Source organism: Oncorhynchus mykiss, chromosome 12, assembly GCF_057628025.1.
Source record: "Oncorhynchus mykiss isolate SJ-2025 chromosome 12, ASM5762802v1, whole genome shotgun sequence".
NCBI lineage: Eukaryota > Metazoa > Chordata > Actinopteri > Salmoniformes > Salmonidae > Oncorhynchus > Oncorhynchus mykiss.
Genome location: NC_143033.1, coordinates 36,992,211 through 37,010,915, shown reverse-complemented (window position 1 = coordinate 37,010,915; position 18,705 = coordinate 36,992,211). Strand labels below are relative to the sequence as shown.

General features: G+C 44.5%; 1 protein-coding gene across 3 annotated transcripts in view; it reads right to left on the bottom strand.

Annotated features, from left to right (window-relative positions):
- LOC110538890 (rho GTPase-activating protein 7) overlaps positions 1 to 18,705 on the bottom strand; it is a 117,681-nt gene that overhangs the window by 5,059 nt on the left and 93,917 nt on the right. For all 3 annotated transcript variants that reach the window (XM_036937473.2, XM_090192386.1, XM_036937474.2), the window contains exons 2-13: positions 14,557 to 14,628; positions 14,354 to 14,435; positions 14,086 to 14,149; positions 11,688 to 13,081; positions 11,307 to 11,480; positions 7,615 to 7,774; positions 7,208 to 7,406; positions 6,833 to 7,046; positions 4,739 to 4,853; positions 3,740 to 3,961; positions 1,148 to 1,365; positions 579 to 752 (exon numbers count right to left, since the gene is read on the bottom strand). In XM_036937473.2, the coding sequence (XP_036793368.1) occupies positions 579 to 752; positions 1,148 to 1,365; positions 3,740 to 3,961; positions 4,739 to 4,853; positions 6,833 to 7,046; positions 7,208 to 7,406; positions 7,615 to 7,774; positions 11,307 to 11,480; positions 11,688 to 13,081; positions 14,086 to 14,149; positions 14,354 to 14,435; positions 14,557 to 14,628 (3,088 nt within the window). The remainder of the gene's footprint in view (positions 1 to 578; positions 753 to 1,147; positions 1,366 to 3,739; positions 3,962 to 4,738; positions 4,854 to 6,832; positions 7,047 to 7,207; positions 7,407 to 7,614; positions 7,775 to 11,306; positions 11,481 to 11,687; positions 13,082 to 14,085; positions 14,150 to 14,353; positions 14,436 to 14,556; positions 14,629 to 18,705) is intronic.

Sequence of the window (18,705 nt, the reverse complement as noted above, 5' to 3'; positions counted from 1 at the left end):
CTAAGTGAGTAGTCAACTACCCCTACTGATGGTGGGCTATTGGAGCAGCACAATAGCGCCCAGTATAATGCAGGGGAGAACACTCTCCTACTGTCCCTCTCTATGCCCCCCTCATTCCCTTTCACACTTTTCTATCTCCCTCTCCTCCTCCTTCTCTCTCTCTGTGTGCTTCTAGACACCTGTTTTCCATTGCATGGCTTGTTTCATTAAATTGGCCGAAACAAATGGAAACAGCGGTACTCTACAGAACAACCCAGCAGAATCATGCAGGGAATAAATTAATCAGGTAAGAAGCAGAAAATCTATAAGGAAATGTGAAGAGGGCTAAATCATGTGTGCACCAGGGGTGCCTTTCTATTCATTATTTTCCTTCTCTAGATGAGTGTGCCTCTTTTGAGAGGCAGTGATCGCACTTGAGATACTGGTGCAGTCAAAAGCAGAGAATACCTCATTACAGAAGGTAAAGAATAAGCATGACTCTGGATATATTTTTTTAAAGGCTGTGCATTTTCTCTCCCCTCCCTCCCCTCTCATTCCCCCTCCCTCCCTCCCTCCCTCCCTCTCACGGTCTTGCCTACCTGGTATCTGTGCGACAGAGGTGTGTGAGTCGGGACCTCTTGGTCCCTAGGGGTTCTACCAAATAGAGACAAGAGAGGACCTGGGCTCGCACCCCCTCCATGGGGGCCTCAGGGTGCTCTGTAGACATAGCTGACACATAAACAGGTCCGGCCGACGGGTCTGACTGCCAGGTCCTGCATGAGAAAATTGTAGAAGATTCTTCTGGTTAATTTAAAAACAGACTTTCAGAATCAAGCTCCATGAGAAATAGACCCTCAGATACTCAGCCACCATTTGACTAGGTGTTTGAGTAAACAGTCAACATTCCTTTGACTTTGACACTAATGTAACATGATTAGTATAAACTAGCTCTTTCATCATTCACCGTGATGCCAACATGTAGCAATGGTACAGTACAGTAACAAGCAACATGTCAAAACAACTTTAGCCAGAGTGTTCAAGTCCAAGCTGAACTCTGTTTGTCCCTGACTCATCTGTCCCTTCTACTCAGCAGAGTCAGCAGCCTGCCTAAAGACCCATGCAGCATCGTGCAGCGCTGTGCAGAATTGGCCTGGCAACGCCTCATTACCTGAGCAGGAGGTGCTCCTGTGGCGGTCGGGGTCCCAGGCCCTGCAGGAGGTAGCGATAGATCTCAGTGTCCTTTGTCAGGGTCTGGACTACTGCTGACTGTTTGAGGGTCTTCTCCCAAAGATCCTGCTCCCTCAGGACCCGCTGGAGGGCCTCTTTCTGGGGGGCATCCACCTCAATGGAGCCCTTCCACAACCGAAGCGGCCAGCCGTCATCCACCTGGTATGGAGAGGGCGGGGAAGGAGAGGAAGAGTGTTTGAGACCTATTGTGAGAATCTGATTTTGAACATACAGTATCTCAGCTCAAATTCTCAGTGTGCTTTCCTGCAGTCAAATGACCAAATAGTGGCCCTCTAGTGGCCTCATTGGTGGAATGTTATTAATATTAATCATAATTCCATAATTACTAAACATGATGTTTTTAAAACACTGAAAATCTGGTGTTTTTATGTCAAACGGTTTTGTCTTATTTCAGTCTTCTGTGATGCATAGAAAGTGTTATATTGGGATGCAAACTCAAAATTGAATACATTTCAAATCCATATCTGACATTGGACAGGTTTTTGTTGTTGTTGCCCATAACCATGTGTGTGAGGTGTATTCTTTTGTTTCAAAGTAGATTTGTTTAGGACTACCAAGAAACACTGCATAACCCTGATTTAGTCCACTGCAGTAAAAGGTTAATTGGTCTGACTAACTGGACAATCAATGGTGTTTCGATGTTGACTCATACATAATAACCATTTTAATAGTCAGCAGTATTCTTTATAGGTGGTGTTGTTTTGGTGTGCTCTCAGAAAAAACATTTCACAACCATGTGACCAAGGGGGGGGGGGGGTTCACTGTAACCAAGCAGTAACTTTTACAGTATATCACAAAAGTGAATACACCCCTCACATTTTTGTAAATATTTGAGTATATATTTTCATGTGACAACACTGAAGAAATTACACTTTGCTACAATGTAAAGTAGTGAGTGTACAGCTTGTATAACAGTGTACATTTGCTGTCCCCTCAAAATAACTCAACACACAGCCGCTAATGTCTAAACCGCTGGCAACAAAAGTGAGTACACCCCTAAGTGAAAATGTCCAAATTGGGCCCAATTAGCCATTTTCCCTCCCCGGTGTCATGTGACTCGTTAGTGTTACAAGGTCTCAGGTGTGAATGGGGAGCAGGTGTGTTAAATTTGGTGTCATCGCTCTCACACTCCTTCATACTGACTGGTCACTGGAAGTTCAACATGGCACCTCATGGCAAAGAACTTGCTGAGGATCTGACAAAAAAAAGAATTGTTGCTCTACATAAAGATGGCCTGGGCTATAAGAAGATTGCCAAGACCCTGAAACTGAACTGCAGCACGGTGGCCAAGACCATACAACGGTTTAACTGGACAGGTTCCACTCAGAACAGGCCTCGCCATGGTCGACCAAAGAAGTTGAGTGAAATAGACGTATGAGTGCTGCCAGCATTGCTGCAGAGGTTGAAGGGGTGAGGGGGTCAGCCTGTCAGTGCTCAGACCATACGCCGTACACTGCATCAAATTGGTCTGCATGGCTGTCGTCCCAGAAGGAAGCCTCTTCTAAAGATGATGCACAAGAAAGCCCGCAAACAATTTGCTGAAGACAAGCAGACTAAGGACATGGATTACTGGAACCATGTCCTGTGGTCTGATGAGACCAAGATAAACTCATTTGGTTCAGATGGTGTCAAGCGTGTGTGGCGGCAACCAGGTGAGGAGTACAAAGACAAGTGTGTCTTGCCTACAGTCAAGCATGGTGGTGGGAGTGTCATGGTCTGGGGCTGCATGAGTGCTGCCGGCATTGGGGAGCTACAGTTCATTGAGGGAACCATGAATGCCAACATGTACTGTGACATACTGAAGCAGAGCATGATCCCCTCCCTTCAGAGACTGGGCCGCAGGGCAGTATTCCAACATGATAAAGACCCCAAACACACCTCCAAGACGACCACTGCCTTGCTAAAGAAGCTGAGGTTAAAGGTGATGGACTGGCCAAGCATGTCTCCAGACCTAAACCCTATTGAGCATCTGTGGGGCATCCTCAAACGGAAGGTGGAGGAGTGCAAGGTCTCTAACATCCACCAGCTCCGTGATGTCATCATGGAGGAGTGGAAGAGGACTCACAGGACTTCACAATGGCAACCTGTGAAGCTCTGGTGAACTCCATGCCCAAGAGGGTTAAGGCAGTGCTGGAAAATGATGGCCACACAAAATATTGACACTTTGAGCCCAATTTGGACATTTTCACTTAGGGGTGTACTCACTTTTGTTACCAGCGGTTTAGACATTAATGGCTGTGTGTTGAGTTATTTTGAGGGGACAGCAAATGTACACTGTTATACAAGCTGTACACTCACCACTTTACATTGTAGCAAAGTGTCATTTCTTCAGTGTTGTCACATGAAAAGATATACTAATATTTACAAAAATGTGAGGGGTGTACTCACTTTTGTGATATACTGTATTATTATATGTTATTTGACTACTATTTCATTCATTTGTTAGTTCCTTAAATCATCCATTCATTTGTTTGTCATTCATTCATTAATTACATCAGATTCCATCGCACACCTTCTTAATGGCCAGGTCCACTTGGTCTGGTCCAGAGCACAACTCCCAGCCTTGGCTTTTCTCCCTGGCCTCTCTCAGCAGGTGCTGGGTGGTCTGGTCCAGTCTGGCCCTCTCATCCTGCTCCTCCTCCCCACCCTGAGAGGGCGAACTCCGACCCCCATCCGCCCAGAGAGCCTCCTCACTGGGGCTGCACACACTCTGGTCTGGCCAGAACTCTGGAAGCTGGAAAGAGAGAGGAAGAGTTAGCTAGACTTTTTCCACATAAGGTCACATATGACTTAATCTTGACACCCAGATCCAAATATTGCATGTTAACATCTGTCACAAGATATACTGTATGACTTCTTGACCAATCAATATGCTATTGCATCAAGCGAAGATATGGTGACTAAGAGCCTGTTGTTGGCATTCATAAATTCTTGTTTTCTAATATTTTTATTCTGTTTCATCAAGTAAATGCAATGAACTGACTGAACTGAATAACATAGATGAAGTGCCTCTTCATTTAATTTCCCCTGCAGATGGTTTATGGCAGGAACGGCAACTGGTGGCCCGCGGGCCCCCCTTTTGTAGGTCCGTGGACCAATTTCACACAAAAATACATAAATAATTAAATGTTTCGTTTTTTAGGAACTTAGTCGAACTCTCAATTTACTGTTGAGAGTTAGAATAATAGAATATACAAGGTGCAATTTTGAAAATATGGTTGGGAGGGGTACATGGATGTGGGACCCACGAGCCACTGTGGCCCCTCTGTTTTTCTGTGGCCCCCACCCCCATCAAAGTTGCCATCCCTGGTTTACGGTTGTGAACAATAGGGAAGGGCCTTCCTGCTTTTTCTAATGTACTGTACAGTAAATACTACTGCACAGTGAGAGTACACTCATGAGAGAGTGGTGTGTGCTGTGCTGAGTCTTGTAACACCCACACACTGTGCACACCTGATGTTAATTAGTGTGGCTAGAACAGGCTGTACTGTAACTGTACTGTAGTGTGTACCTGAAGGAGGCGTAGGGACTCTGTCACCATGTGGGCAAGGCCCTGTGTAGCGGCCAGGTTCTCACTCAGGTCCCTTTGGTCAGGCCTACCCAGGCTGTACTTCCTGTGGCTTGACCTAGGTCAGAGAAACAGGTAATGTCATTACATCAGAGTTAAAGATTTCGGGGGTACTGTTTTGCCATTACTCTATACTCGCCTACAGTTTTTGGAGATCCTTGCAAGCAGACTGGTATTCAATGCTGATGTAAGAAGAAACGTCAGCATCGACTTCCAAACCAAGAAAAACGTCGCAAAAGCAAAGCAGTTACATTTTGACTAACATCCCTGTATCCTTCAAGCACAATGTGCCACAACACAACAGTTCATGGGAGTAGAGTTTATTTGTTCGGGTCATTGTTCCTAGTGTGACATGTTTCAAGGCATAGCTCTGTTTCCAGTGATGGGAGATACAGAGTGTTTATTGTGTTGTGTTATGGCTTCCATCTGTGCTCTACTCTGACAGCCTGTGGGGAAATGGTTGAGCCAACTGGCTCCCCTGGACAGGCTGGCATTATACGAGGAGGAGGAGGAAGAGAGGGGGAGGAGGAGAGGTATATTGTCTCTCTACATCAGACACAATCAGGCCTGTGCTATGTGACATCACTAGGTCCACGATGCCACTTTTCGATGTGAAGTGGAACTTCTAGACATGCTGTCAGAATACAGGGTGTCAGCAGAGTGTGTGCAGCTGAGTGTGTGTGTGTCTGTGTGCGTGTGTGTGTGTGTGCGAGTGTCTATCTTTGCAGCGCTTCACTTCAGAGCCAACAACTACAGATAACCAGTCTTGTGAAGTTAATGAGAGTGCCAGAGTCAAAAACAAAGTTCAAAGACTGATGTGTTTTAAAAAATGAGTCACTTGGGCCATCTCTTTCTCTCTCCCTCCATCTTTCTCTCTTTCCCTCTTCCTGTCACTCTCCCTCTTTCCCTCCCTTTCTCCCACTCCCTCTCCTTCCCATTCTCTTGTAGTAACCAGCTGACTAGTATTACAGATATCAAATATCCTCTATCTGAGAAAGGCCAGATGGGAGATTTAGTAGGGTTACATAAGTTTATCTCTCACGCTGCGATTAAACTCCCGAGTGGCACAGCGGTCTAAGGCACTTCATCTCAGTGCTAGAGGCGTCACTACAGACCCTGGTTCGATCCTGGGCTGTATCACAACCAGCTGTGATTGGGAGTCACATAGGGCGGCGCACAATTGGCCTAGCGTCATTAGGGGAGGGTTTGGCCAGGGTAGGCTGTCATTGTAAAATAAGAATTTGTTCTTAACTGACTTGTCTAGTTAAATAAAAATATATAAATACAATTAAAAAAATAAACCCAGCTGACAGCTATTCATTACCACACAGGGGAATAGGGTTTTGACTAGATTACCACAGTTGATGTAATCTCTAGGAATCTCTAGGAACAACCCATGAATCTGACACAGCATAAGAAGGAAAAAAACTAAAACAACATGTCAAAAACAAACCATTTTAAATCTGCCGTTGTGGCGATGAACACTAAGCAAAGTGCACCGGAGTAATCTTATGCAACAACTGAAGACATTTTACATGTACATTTTAGTCATTTAGCAGACATTCTTATCCAGAGCGACTTAGAGTTAGTGCATTCATCTTAAGATAGCTAAGTGAGACAACCACATGTCACAGTAAGTACGTTTTTCCTCAATAAAGAAGTTATCGGCAAATCAGTGTTAGTAGGAAAAGACAAGAGCAAGTGTTTTTTTGAGGGGTTGGGGGAAAAGATTTAAGATACTCTTTCAAGAGGTAGGGTTTCAGACAATTTTCGGGAGATGGGCAAGGACTCTACTGTCCTAGCATCAGGGCTAAGCTGGTAAGAGGGAATGATATAACTTTAACAATGTGGGACCCAGATCTCCAGACCACTTCTCTTCTAGAAGTTGCACCGTTCCAGGGTCACCTTACACTCCCCCAATCCTAACTTCAACCATAAGGGCCAAATCCACCAAACTGATCTTAGATCAGCATCTAGACCCTAGATTCTAGGGGCAACTTGACGTCTTCCTCCTTCCCAGAAGGCGGTGCACCGTACCTGGCTGGGTTGCCCTCTCTCTTCAGAGTGTTGAGGTGGAAGAGAGAGGGGGCAAGGCACACAGCAATGTTGGTGGGGGTCATCTGGTTCTCGTCCACACAGCCCACAACATCTCGGAGGAAGAGGAGGAGTGTCTGCAGGGCCTCCCTGTGCTCATCTGGCAGGAGGAAGATGGCCGCCTGGGCCGCACAGAACTGCTGGTCTTTGGGGAAATCTGTGGAGGATGAGGAAGGGGTGAGCGATGTTAGACTGGAGTGGTGGATAGGATTGATTATACTGTAAAAATGTCTAAAATTGGTTTCACAATGCCTACTTAACCATCATTAACATTATGATTAGGTAGTACAGTCAGTCACGCAGATTCTGTCCACTTACATTGGTAGATATGCAGGAAGGACTCGCAGAGTTTGCTGGAGAACACAGGTTCTGGTAGATCTCTGAAATACTGTTTCACCATATCAGCCACATCGAATGCTGATTGGCCCTCGTAAGACGCACCCTCTGGGTCTGCCTCCACCATGTCACGCAGGTACTGGATACGAGACTTCACCCCCGACTTACGGAACAGACCCACCTGAGGGAATGAGAGAGTGAAGGTGAGTCTCACCTGAGGGGGGTGGGGGGGGGGGGTGTATATTAGACAATTTTAGATATGAAAACATCTAACCAACTGTGAAATTGGGGTGAACTGTCCCTTTAAAGCCTGACCCTAACTATTTCTTGAATAATGTATGAGCAATACTACATCTACTGGTGGTACTGGAGTTTAAAGAGTCCAGTACCTGATCGAGACACTCTGTCCTCAGATAGAATAGAGCCTTGAGGATGCTGGGGGGTAGAGGTTCCCCTGTCTGCTGCATACTGTGGAGGAGGGATACACCAAACACCCTCCTGCCCTTCAGCTCTTGAGCCTTGGCCTTCCGCGGGGGCTTGGGGAACGTCCTGAGGGGAGATAAACAATACAAGATGAAGGTCAAGGCTTGATGTTGAAGATAACCAGGTTAAAACTGAAACCTGCATGCTAAGTATAGACCATATATTGTGTTACCTACAGATTATAGAAAAGAGCAGAAGCTCTTAACACTCCACTCAGAACCCAGTCCTACCTACCTACAGGTTATAGAAAACGTGCTATTTTAATATTTCTACAGTAGGTTTCCTCCGGGTGAAAGCCCCCCACTTCTATATCAAAGATAATAAAACAAAAACATTAGTAAATACTACAGTAATGTCCCCAAAAACACTACACTAAGTACTACAGTTTACTACAGTCCGCAAAAATACCACAGTAAATACTACAGTATACTACAGTCCGCAAAAACATAGTAGTATATACTTTTTTTTACAACACCATTTATACTATAGTAAACTGTAAATACTACAGAAATCGACAGTAAATACTACAGTAAAGTCTGCAAAAACACTACAGTGAATACTATAGTATTCTTACCATAGTATACACTATAATATTTTTTCATTTGAGCACACATGCTCTTAGAAGAGGGCTTTGTGTAAAACTTTAAAGCCCAATTGGTTTATTTGCTGAATAGGATGTTTTTATAAGCCAGCAAGTGCCCGGGTAACGGCCTGTGTAGCTGAGGAGATAACATGAAGACCATTTAAAGCCTCCCCCTCATTATTCTTCCATAAATCAAGTTCAGGCACCTTGAGATATCAAGCTTCAGAGCCAATCAAATGTATGATTGCAGAAATTAACCTACTACTGGAATTAAATTCACACATTTTCATACAGCATGATTCTCGTTGATAGTGCTCTCTCCCATTACAAGCAGCATTTCCATTATAGTTTTCAGCTGTTCAATTAAAAGATATCTGCTGCGTCCACCTCATTTCATTACCGTAATGGTGTTCTGCTAGTGATTTAATGTGATTGTGTGTGTGTCATAGTGTTAGTAGGTGTGTTTTTCTCTGTGTGTCTTACTCTCACTCACTCTGTGTGTGTGTGTGTGTGTGTGTGTGTGTGTGTGTGTGTGTGTGTGTGTGTGTGTGTGTGTGTGTGGAGAGAAAGCCAAGGGGAAAGGTGTTTGGCCACAGCAAATACAAGACACCACTTGTCTAGAATGAAGCTAGTTCCACAGCAGTGAGGGTGCAGAATACTGAAGCACAGGATCAATGGAAATGCGAAGAGAGGCTGGAGTAGGTTATTTCTTTTGTAGTTAGCTCAATGATTGTTAAAACAAATAGCCCAATTACTCTGCTCTCAAAAAGTCAATTACCCTGTCCTCTTGCCTTAAGCAATCCCTTTTCCCCCAGTTGGCTACACAAACTAATAATGTCAAACACTTTATTAGTGGGGTAGCCAAGTTTTGGGGATCAGGTTTTGAAACATTGATGAGGAAATAGCTACAAACAATGAAAAGTAATGACTCATTCTGACAGAACTGATTGGGATGTGCTGAGTTCTCATACATCATCCCATGTTATGCTATTTGGAGGTCACTGCCGTCAACCGTCGAGATGAAATGTCCCTAAAAATGTCCCTAAAAACGAACTATAGTTTTGGCAAGTCGGTTAGGACATCTACTTTGTGACACAAGTAATTTTTCCAACAATTGTTTACAGACAGATTATTTCACTTATCACTGTATCACAATTCCAGTGGGTCAGAAGTTTACATACACTAAGTTGACTGAGCCTTTAAACAGCTTGGGAAATTCCAGAAAGTTATGTCATGGCTTTAGAAGCTTCTGATAGGCTAATTAACATAATTTGAGTCAATTGGAGGTGTACCTGTGGATGTATTTCAAGGCCTACCTTCAGACTCAGTGCCTCTTTGCTTGACATCATGGGAAAATCAAAAGAAATCAGCCAAGACATTAGAAAAACAACTGTAGACCCCCACAAGCCTAGTTCATCCTTGGGAGCAATTTCCAAACGCCTGACGGTACCACGTTCATCTGTACAAACAATAGTACGTAATTATAAACACCATGGGACCATGCAGCCGCCATACCGCTCAGGAAGGAGACTCGTTCTGTCTCCTAGACATGAACATACTTTGGTGCGAAAAGTGCAAATCAATCTCAGAACAACAGCAAAGGACCTTGTGAAGATGCTGGAGGAAACGGGTACAAAAGTATCTATATCCACAGTAAAACGAGTCCTATATCGACATAACCTGAAAGGCTGCTCAGCAAGGAAGAAGCCACTGCTCCAAAACCGCCATAAAAAAATCAGTCTACGGTTTGCAACTGCAAATGGGGACAAAGATTGTACTTTTTGGAGAAATGTCCTCTGGTCTGATGAACCAAAAATATAACTATTTGACCATATTGACCATTGTTATGTTTGGAGGAAAAAGAGGGAGGCTTGCAAGCAGAAGAACACCATCCAAACCGTGAAGCACAGGGGTGGCAGCATCATGTTGTGGAGGTGCTTTGCTGCAGGCGGGACTGGTGCACATCACAAAAAAGATGGCATCATGAAGACGGAAAATGATGTGGATATATTGAAGCAACATCTCAAGACATCAGTCAGGAAGTTAAAGCTTGGTCGCAAATGGGTCTTCCAAATGGACAATGACGCCAAGCATACTTCCAAAGTTGTGGCAAAATGGCTTAAGGACAACAAAGTCAAGGTATTGGAGTGGCCGTCACAAAGCCCTGACCTCAATCCTATAGAACATTTGTGGGCAGAACTGAAAAAGCGTGTGCGAGAAAGGAGGCCTACAAACCTGACTCAGTTACACCAGCTCTGTCAGGAGGAATGGGCCAAAATTCACCCAACTTATTGTTTGAAGCTTGTGGAAGGCTACCCGACACGTTTGACCCAAGTTAAACAATTTAAAGGCAATGCTACCAAATACTAATTGAGTGTATGTAAACGTTTGACCCACTGGGAATGTGATGAAAGAATCTAAAGCTGAGTAAATCATTCTCTTTACTATTATTCTGACATTCCACATTCTTGAAATAAAGTGGTGATCCTAACTGACCTAAGACAGGGCATATTTACTCAGAGTAAATGTCAGGAATTGTGAAAAACTGAGTTTAAATATATTTGGCTGTAGGTGTATGTAAACGTCTGACTTCAACTGCACATATCGTATATTACCCAGCTACAGACCTTATCCAAAAGGAAAGAAGAGGACCTGTCTATAATTTCCCCAGGAATCTAGCCTGAAGGTTATACTTTGTCATGCCCGCTTTTTCAGATGCTGATTTTTTTGTGCATCTTTATTGGAGGGGTTTATTGCTCTGACAGCATCCTGTGTTTTGTCTTGTGAGAGGCAAGGTTGCAACTTCACATAAATAGTGAGTTCTGCATCCAATCTTCCACCTCTTCTGCCCTTCCTCCCCCACTTCCCCTTCTCTTCCTCATTTCCCTCATCGCACTACCACTTTCCTTTGATTCTTCTGGTCCAACCCTTCCTTTTCTCTACCTCAACTCTACCTTCCCCATCCCATCTCTCCTCTCCCTCTCCCTCCTCTTCACTTCCCCTCCCATTCCTTACCAGTTCCAGCCCTGCTTGCTGAAGGGGGAGTACTTGTCCATGAGAGCGGTGAGTTTAAGTAGGGAGAGCTTCCGCAGCAGGTGGAGGTGAGAGACAGGCTGGGCCTCGACCCCTGGGCTGCTGGCAGTCACTGAGGGAAGGCTCTGCTCGCTTGACCAGTGGTGCTGGCTCCGTCTATAGAACAGACACAACAGAACAATGATTTGTTCAGTGATAGAGTTCATGCATTTACAATATGATTTATCGAAAACCTATTTGCATTTTTATTCTCAATGATACAATTAAATAAGTAATGGATCTGTATGTACGAGTAATAAACTTCCAATATGCTTTCTTAATGAACACTCAGGCCAGCTGTCATTCTCCACAGCCTGTTCTCACCTGATATTGCGAAGTAGTGACTGAACCTCTGTGCCATCTCCATCCACAGATTCTTTTTCTAGGCTCTCCCTGTCCTCATCTCCCTCCCCCTCCACGGCTACCGGCCCCAGCTCCTCAGCCTCCTTGATCTCCAGGTGGATGTGGTTGGAGGAGGAGGGGCAGGGAGAGGGGGTGGAGCCGCGGTTAGAGTCAGAGTCAGAGTCATCTGACAGTTTGTCCGTCCAGGTGTTGACGAGTTGCTGCAGGCCGCTGATACGCTCCATCACACTGTCCAGCGCAGAGAACACGTCATTGTTTTCGCTGATCTCCTCCGTCTCCGCCGCCCTGTGATGCTCCACCTCTTGGCCAATCACCTGGCCTGTCGGCACATTGTCATAGATACTGGCCCGGTGGTCCAATGAGGCTGGGGGGCTGCAGCAGGGGGAATCCTGGTCCCTGGCCGCTGCGCTCCCCCTGCTCCGTCGCCCACGGTACCCGTGGAAGCTCCCAGTTCTCCAGTTGACGGAAGTGTTGTCTATGGGCAACAGGACATTGTTGTGAGTGAGGGCAGCGGGGAAGGTTCCTGGCTTGTGTCCCTGGGGAATCTGGAAGACCAGGCTCTCGTGGTTATTCCTCTCGTCCTTGTAGTCTTGGAGCTCTCGGACCGGGCCGCTGTGGAGACCTTCCTGGTGCTGTTCTTGGACCCCGCCGGTTCGTTTGCAGTTGCTGCGTACCCTGGTGATGGGGCTTGGGGTGCTGACAGTACTGCTGCTCTCTGATGTGCTGCGGCTGCTTCTGCCTGAGTGGGGGGAGGATGGTGAGGAGGAGGCCTGGCTGCCCGGCCGGTCCCTATCCCTGTCCTGCAGGGTGGAGATGTCCAGGCACTGCAGCCGTCTCAGCCTGTGCTCGACATCCAAACCCACCTGGAGTACGGGGCCAGAGATGACCAGCCTGGTTCTGCTGTGGCCACTGTGGCCTGGGGAGCGGAGGGTGGTTGTGCTCCTCAGACGCAGCTTCTCCATCTTCCTCAGCAGACTGGGGCCCTTCTTCCTGGGGGGCTTGTCCGGGAAGCGCTCCTCAGCACTGCTGAAGCCGAGCATCTCACCCCCTGGGGAGGGGGGCCCGCTGAACGACGTGTCCAGGGACATGGTCTTGTTGGTGGAGGAGCAGCGAGACGAGCTCCTGCTGGTCTCTTGGTCATCAGTGGCAGTCTTGCGGCCCTCACTCTCAGTGCTGCTGGTGCTGTGGAGGGAGCAGACCTCATGACGGTCGTTGGATTCACACGGGGACATATCATGGCTGTCCGGTAAACACAGTAAGCCCATCCCCTCTAGTCGACGCCAGCGCCTTGTCTGCCTCTCGTAGGCCCATTTGGCACTGATGGCACAGGGCTCCTCATCCTCTGACTCCTCCAACTAAGAATTACAAGACAATAATCAAGGTACTGTATGAGTCATGTCTCAAAAAAAAAATCAGGGCCAACTATTTCTGGACATCGTGTAACTCTTCAGAGATATGTTTTATTTCTTTTATGTTTTTGAGTAGATCAGCTTTAATTTTGCAGATAGATTTTGGCCTCTATCAATGTAAATTGTCTGCATCATTTCCAATCCCCCATGTATATTGTTTTGTAAATATATATAGTATTTTAAATATAGATTTTTAAAATATATTTTCCTTCTTTATTATATCTTCCACAAAGATAACAAAATTCTGAGATAACGAGTCTCTGAGAACACTAAATGTCCAATGCAGCCATTTTTATATCAATGTCAAATCATTTCTGGGTAACAATTGAGTACCTTAATGTGATTGTTTTCTATTAAAATGATGCAAAAATGTCAAGAATAGCTTCTTAGCAAATAATAATTTCACAAGCTAAAATTTTGCGAGGACTGTCTGGGAGTGGTCTGAGTGGGGAGGAGAGGTTATTGGCAGAGAGGTTAGGAAATCTCTTATTGGTCTATTTACCGCATGGTGATGTCACTATGGAAGGCCAAAACTCCATCCCACCAAAACAGAATGAAATTTAATTTCTCTTTTTCATCTAGCTCTTAGAAAACTCATCTAGAATTCGTTTTCACAATTTCACAGTACTATTCCAACCTCATAGTTATGGAAATGTATATGAAATATAGAAAAATCTAGTTTTTGACTGCACTGGGACTTTAAGTAGAAAATTATTATGCAACATGATTAATTCTAGAGTTTTCACCCAAATTATCTTTCTCTGCACTTTCTCAAACAAAGACTATTGAAGTTTTGAGGAGTTTTGGAGGTGGGTGGAGCTATCTACCTAGCCATCAATATCAGTGGAAATCGATGTGTTAAATTCTAACTAGGAGCTTTTCCTCTGGTTACTGCGGTGTCTTTGACAGAGCTGCCATGTTGGTGTTCCATGGTGTTCACTCTCACTCACCCGTCTCTTTGATCTGCCCAGCTCCAGCCTCAGCTCCACACATTTGTTTAAAGTGTTTAATCTCCTGTAAGCAGAGGAGAATAATGGCGGTTAAACAAGCACAGCAGCATGGGACCCAATCGAAATCAAACGCACTCACACACTCTGTCTTTCTCTCTCTCTCTCTTTCCCCAGCCCAATTAAGTATTCCAGCACTACATACACTCCACCAGTAGAACAAGGAGCAATGGTAAGAAGGAGGGAGTGGATGTAAAGTCCAGCTATTCACCTGCAGAGTGAATCAAGTGCATCCTTATCCAGAAAACTGTGATCACTCTTTACCCAGTCTATATCAATGGGGAACCTGCAATCTGAGAGGCAAACAAGGCGTGATATGACACTGTTTGTTATGGATGAGCAAATATGTGGATGTGGTGTGCACTGTAATAGATTGTGTTTGATGGCTTGAGAGGATTACTATTTGATATTTACCTTTGTATAATTGCACGTACTGGGGAAAGCCGGCTGCTTTCAGCCAATCGCAAGCCTCCTTCGCTTCGATCTCTGCAAACAAAAAAACAATAGTCAAATTAAATTACAATTATTTTCTGGTTGGCCCATTTTAATATCAGGACAAATATTTGTGCATATTAAGCGAGCTATTTTACGCTTTAATTACACTCGCAAAAATAATGTGGACAAAAATAGAAGCGTCTCTCTCCTTTTTCTCCTCTCATCTCTGAGAGGGTGTACTTTTACAGTGGATTTTTGGAAGAGGCCATCCTAATTGCTCCTAATTGGCTAACGTGGCGTGTGTGTGTCAGACACAGAAAAGTGAGACATCGTTTGTCAGAAGTGGCTTCAGTCCCTCTGGCCACACACAGCCTTTCATGTCCCCTCTGTTGAGGTTCCACCCATCTGCTAACTCCCACCATTGACATAGTACTGTCAGGGACAGATGGTGGAAAGAAGTGCAATCTTTCTTCAAACTCACTGGTACTTCATGAAATAAAACCCAGAGAGAAAGAGAGAGAACGTTAAAGAGAGAAAACGATAAAGAAACAACGAGAGAGTACTTGGAATTAGGTGTTTTTCTCCCAGGCTGTGGGGGTCAGGGGAAGACAGCTGGAGGTTGAGTTACAAAGAGGCGGCAGGTAGCATAGTGGTTAAGAGCGTTGGGCCAGTAACCAAAAGGTTGATTGTTCAAATCCCAAAGCTGACTAAGTGAAACATCTGGCGATGTGCCCTTGAGCAAGGCACTTGAGCCTACTTGTTCTTGTAAGTTGCTCTACATAAGAGTGTCTGACATAATTACAAGAAAAAAGCAGATGGCTGAGATATGTAAACAGGGGAAAAACAAGCTGTGAATATCACAAGACTCGTTTGATCCAGGGGAGATAAACTCTGCTAGATGGGAATGGGGTTCATCAAATCAACAGCCAGGTTTGATCACTTAGTGTTAGAGGAGGATGATTTCTGTCCTGTCCAATATTGACTGGCTTTCATCAGGCTGTCCACTCAAGAGAAAGCTTCAAACTGTAACTAGTTCCTGTAACCTCATTCAATCAACCTAACAGGGTAGTTATAAACATCACAGGAATTAAATCATCAACATGTATAGATCACATCTTTACTAATGCTGCATACATGTGTTTGAAAGCAGTCTCCAAATCCCTAGGATGTAGTGATAACAATATAGTAGCCATATATAGGAAAACTAAAGTTCCTTAAGCTGGGCTTAATATAGTGTATAAAAGGTCATCCAATAAGTTTGGTAGTGATTCCTATGTATTTGATGTAAAGAATATTTGTTTGTTCGTTGTGTGTAATGACAAGCAACCAGATGCTGCACTTGACATCTTTACAAAATGTCTTATCCAAGTTAGTAATAAGCATGCACCCATTAAGAAAATGACTGTAAAAACAGTGAAATCCCAGTGGATTGATGAGGAATGGAAAAATTGTATGGTTGAGAGGGATGAGGCAAAATAAATGGAAAATAGGTCTGGCTGTACAACTGATTGGCCAACGTACTGCAATTTGAGAAATCATGTGGCTAAACTGAATTAAAAGAAGAAGAAACTACACTATGAAACAAAGATAAATGACAAAGAATGATAGTAAACAGCTTTGGAGCACCTTAAATTACATTTTGGGCAAACTCTGCTCCATCATTCATTGAATCAATCACTTTAAGAATTTTTTCATTGGCAAGATTTGCAAACTTAGGCATGAAATGCCAGCAACAAACATTGACACTACACATCCAAGTGTATCTGACCAAATTATGAAAGACAAGGGTTGTAATTTTGAATTCCGTGAAGTAAGTGTGGAAGGTGAAAAAATGAAAGTTGTCTATCATCAATGACAAGCCACCGGGGTCTGACAACTTGGATGGAAAATTACAGAAGATAATAGTGGACAATATTGCCACTCCTATTTCCCAGATCTTCAATTGAAGCCTACTAGAAAGTGTGTGCCCTCAGGCTTGGAGGGAAGCAAAAGGATTTCCCTTACCTAAGAATAGTATAGCCTTTTTTACAGGTTCAAAAAGCCAGCCAATCAGCCTGCTACCAACCCTTAGTAAACTTCTGGGAAAAATTGTGTTTCACCAGATTTCCCCTTTATTTAACCAGATACAATGCTATTTTACAGTAAACAAATTGACAACAGACTTTCAGTATGCTTTTAGGGAAGGACATTCAACAAGCACAGTGCTTACACGAATGACTAATATAAATGTATTAAAAAAATATTGTCCAGGGCGCTTTGTTAGACTTCAGTGAGGCTTTTGACATTATCGATCATAGTATTTGCTGGAAAAACATATGTGTTATGGCTTTACACCCCCTGCTATATTGTGGATAAAGAGTTACCTGTCTAACAGAACTCAGAGGGTGTTCTTTAATGGAAGCCTCTCCAACAAAATCCAGGTAGAATCAGGAATTCCCCAGGGCAGCTGTCTAGGCCCCTTACTTTTTTCAATCTTTACTAATGACATTCCACTGGCTTTAAGTAAAGCCAGGAATATCTAAACTCAGCACAAAAAAATAAACGTCCTCTCACTGTCAACTGTGTTTATCTTCAGTAAACTTAACACATGTAAATATTTGTATGAACATAACAAAATTCAACAACTGAGACATCAACTGAACAAGTTCCACAGACATGTGACTAACAAAACTGGAATAATGTGTCCCTGAACAAAGGGGGTCAAAATCAAAAGTAACAGTCAGTATGTGGTGTGGCCACCAGCTGCCTTAAGTACTGCAGTGCATCTCCTCCTCATGGACTGCACCATATTTGTCAGTTCTTGCTGTGAGATGTTACCCCACTCTTCCATCAAAGCACCTGCAAGTTCCTGGACATTTCTGGGGGGAATGGCCCTAGCCCTCACATTCCGATCCAACAGGTCCCAGACGTGCTCAATGGGATTGAGATCCGGGCTCTTAGCTGGCCATGGCAGAATACTGACATTCATGTCTTGCAGGAAATCATGCACACAACGAGCAGTATGGCTTGTGGCACTGTCATGCTGGAGGGTCATCAGCCTGCAGGAAGGATACCACATGAGGGAGGAGGATGTCTTCCCTGTAACACACAGCATTGAGATTGCCTGCAATGACAACAAGCTCAGTCCGATGATGCTGTGACACACTGTCCCAGACCATGACAGACCTTCCACCTCCAAATCTGTCCCGCTGCAGTGTACAGACCTCGGTGTAACGCTCATTCCTTCGACGATAAACACGAATCCGACCATCATCCCTGGTGAGACAAAACCACGACTCGTCAGTGAAGAGCACTTTTTTGCCAGTCCTGTCTGGTCCAGCGAAGGTGGGTTTGTGCCCATAGGCGACGTTATTTCCAATGATGTCTGGTGAGGACCTGCCTTACAACAGGCCTACAAGCCCTCAGTCCAGCCTCTCTCAGCCTATTGTGGACAGTCTGAGCACTGATGGAGGGATTGAGGGTTCCTGGTGTAACTCAGGCAGTTGTTGTTGCCATCCTGTACCTGTCCCGCAGGTGTGATGTTCGGATGTACAGATCCTGTGCAGGTGTTGTTACATGTGGTCTGCCACTGCGAGGACAATCAGCTGTCTGTCCTGTCTCCCTGTAGCGCTTGTCTTAGGCGTCTCACAGTACGGACATTGCAATTTATTGCCCTGGCCACATCTGCAGTCCTCATGCCTCCTTGCAGCATGCCTAAGGCACATTCATGCAGATGAGCAGGTACCCTGGGCATCTTTCTTTTTCAGTTTTTCAGTCAGTAGAAAGGCTTCTTTAGTGTCCTAAGTTTTCATAACTGTGACCTTAATTGCCTACCGTCTGTAAGCTGTTAGTGTCTTAACGACCGTTCCAAAGGTGCATGTTCATTAATTGTTTATGGTTAATTGAACAAGCATGGGAAACAGTGTTTAAACCCTTTACAGTGAAGATCTGTGAAGTTATTTGGATTTTTACTGATTCATTTTGAAAGACAGGGTCCTGAAAAAGGTTTATGTATGCGGATGACTCTATACACGTCAGCCACCACAGCAACTGAATTGACTGCACACTTCACAAATAACTGCAGTTAGTTTCAGAATTAGTGGCAAGGAATAAGTTAATCCTAAATATTTAAAAAACGAAAAGCATTGT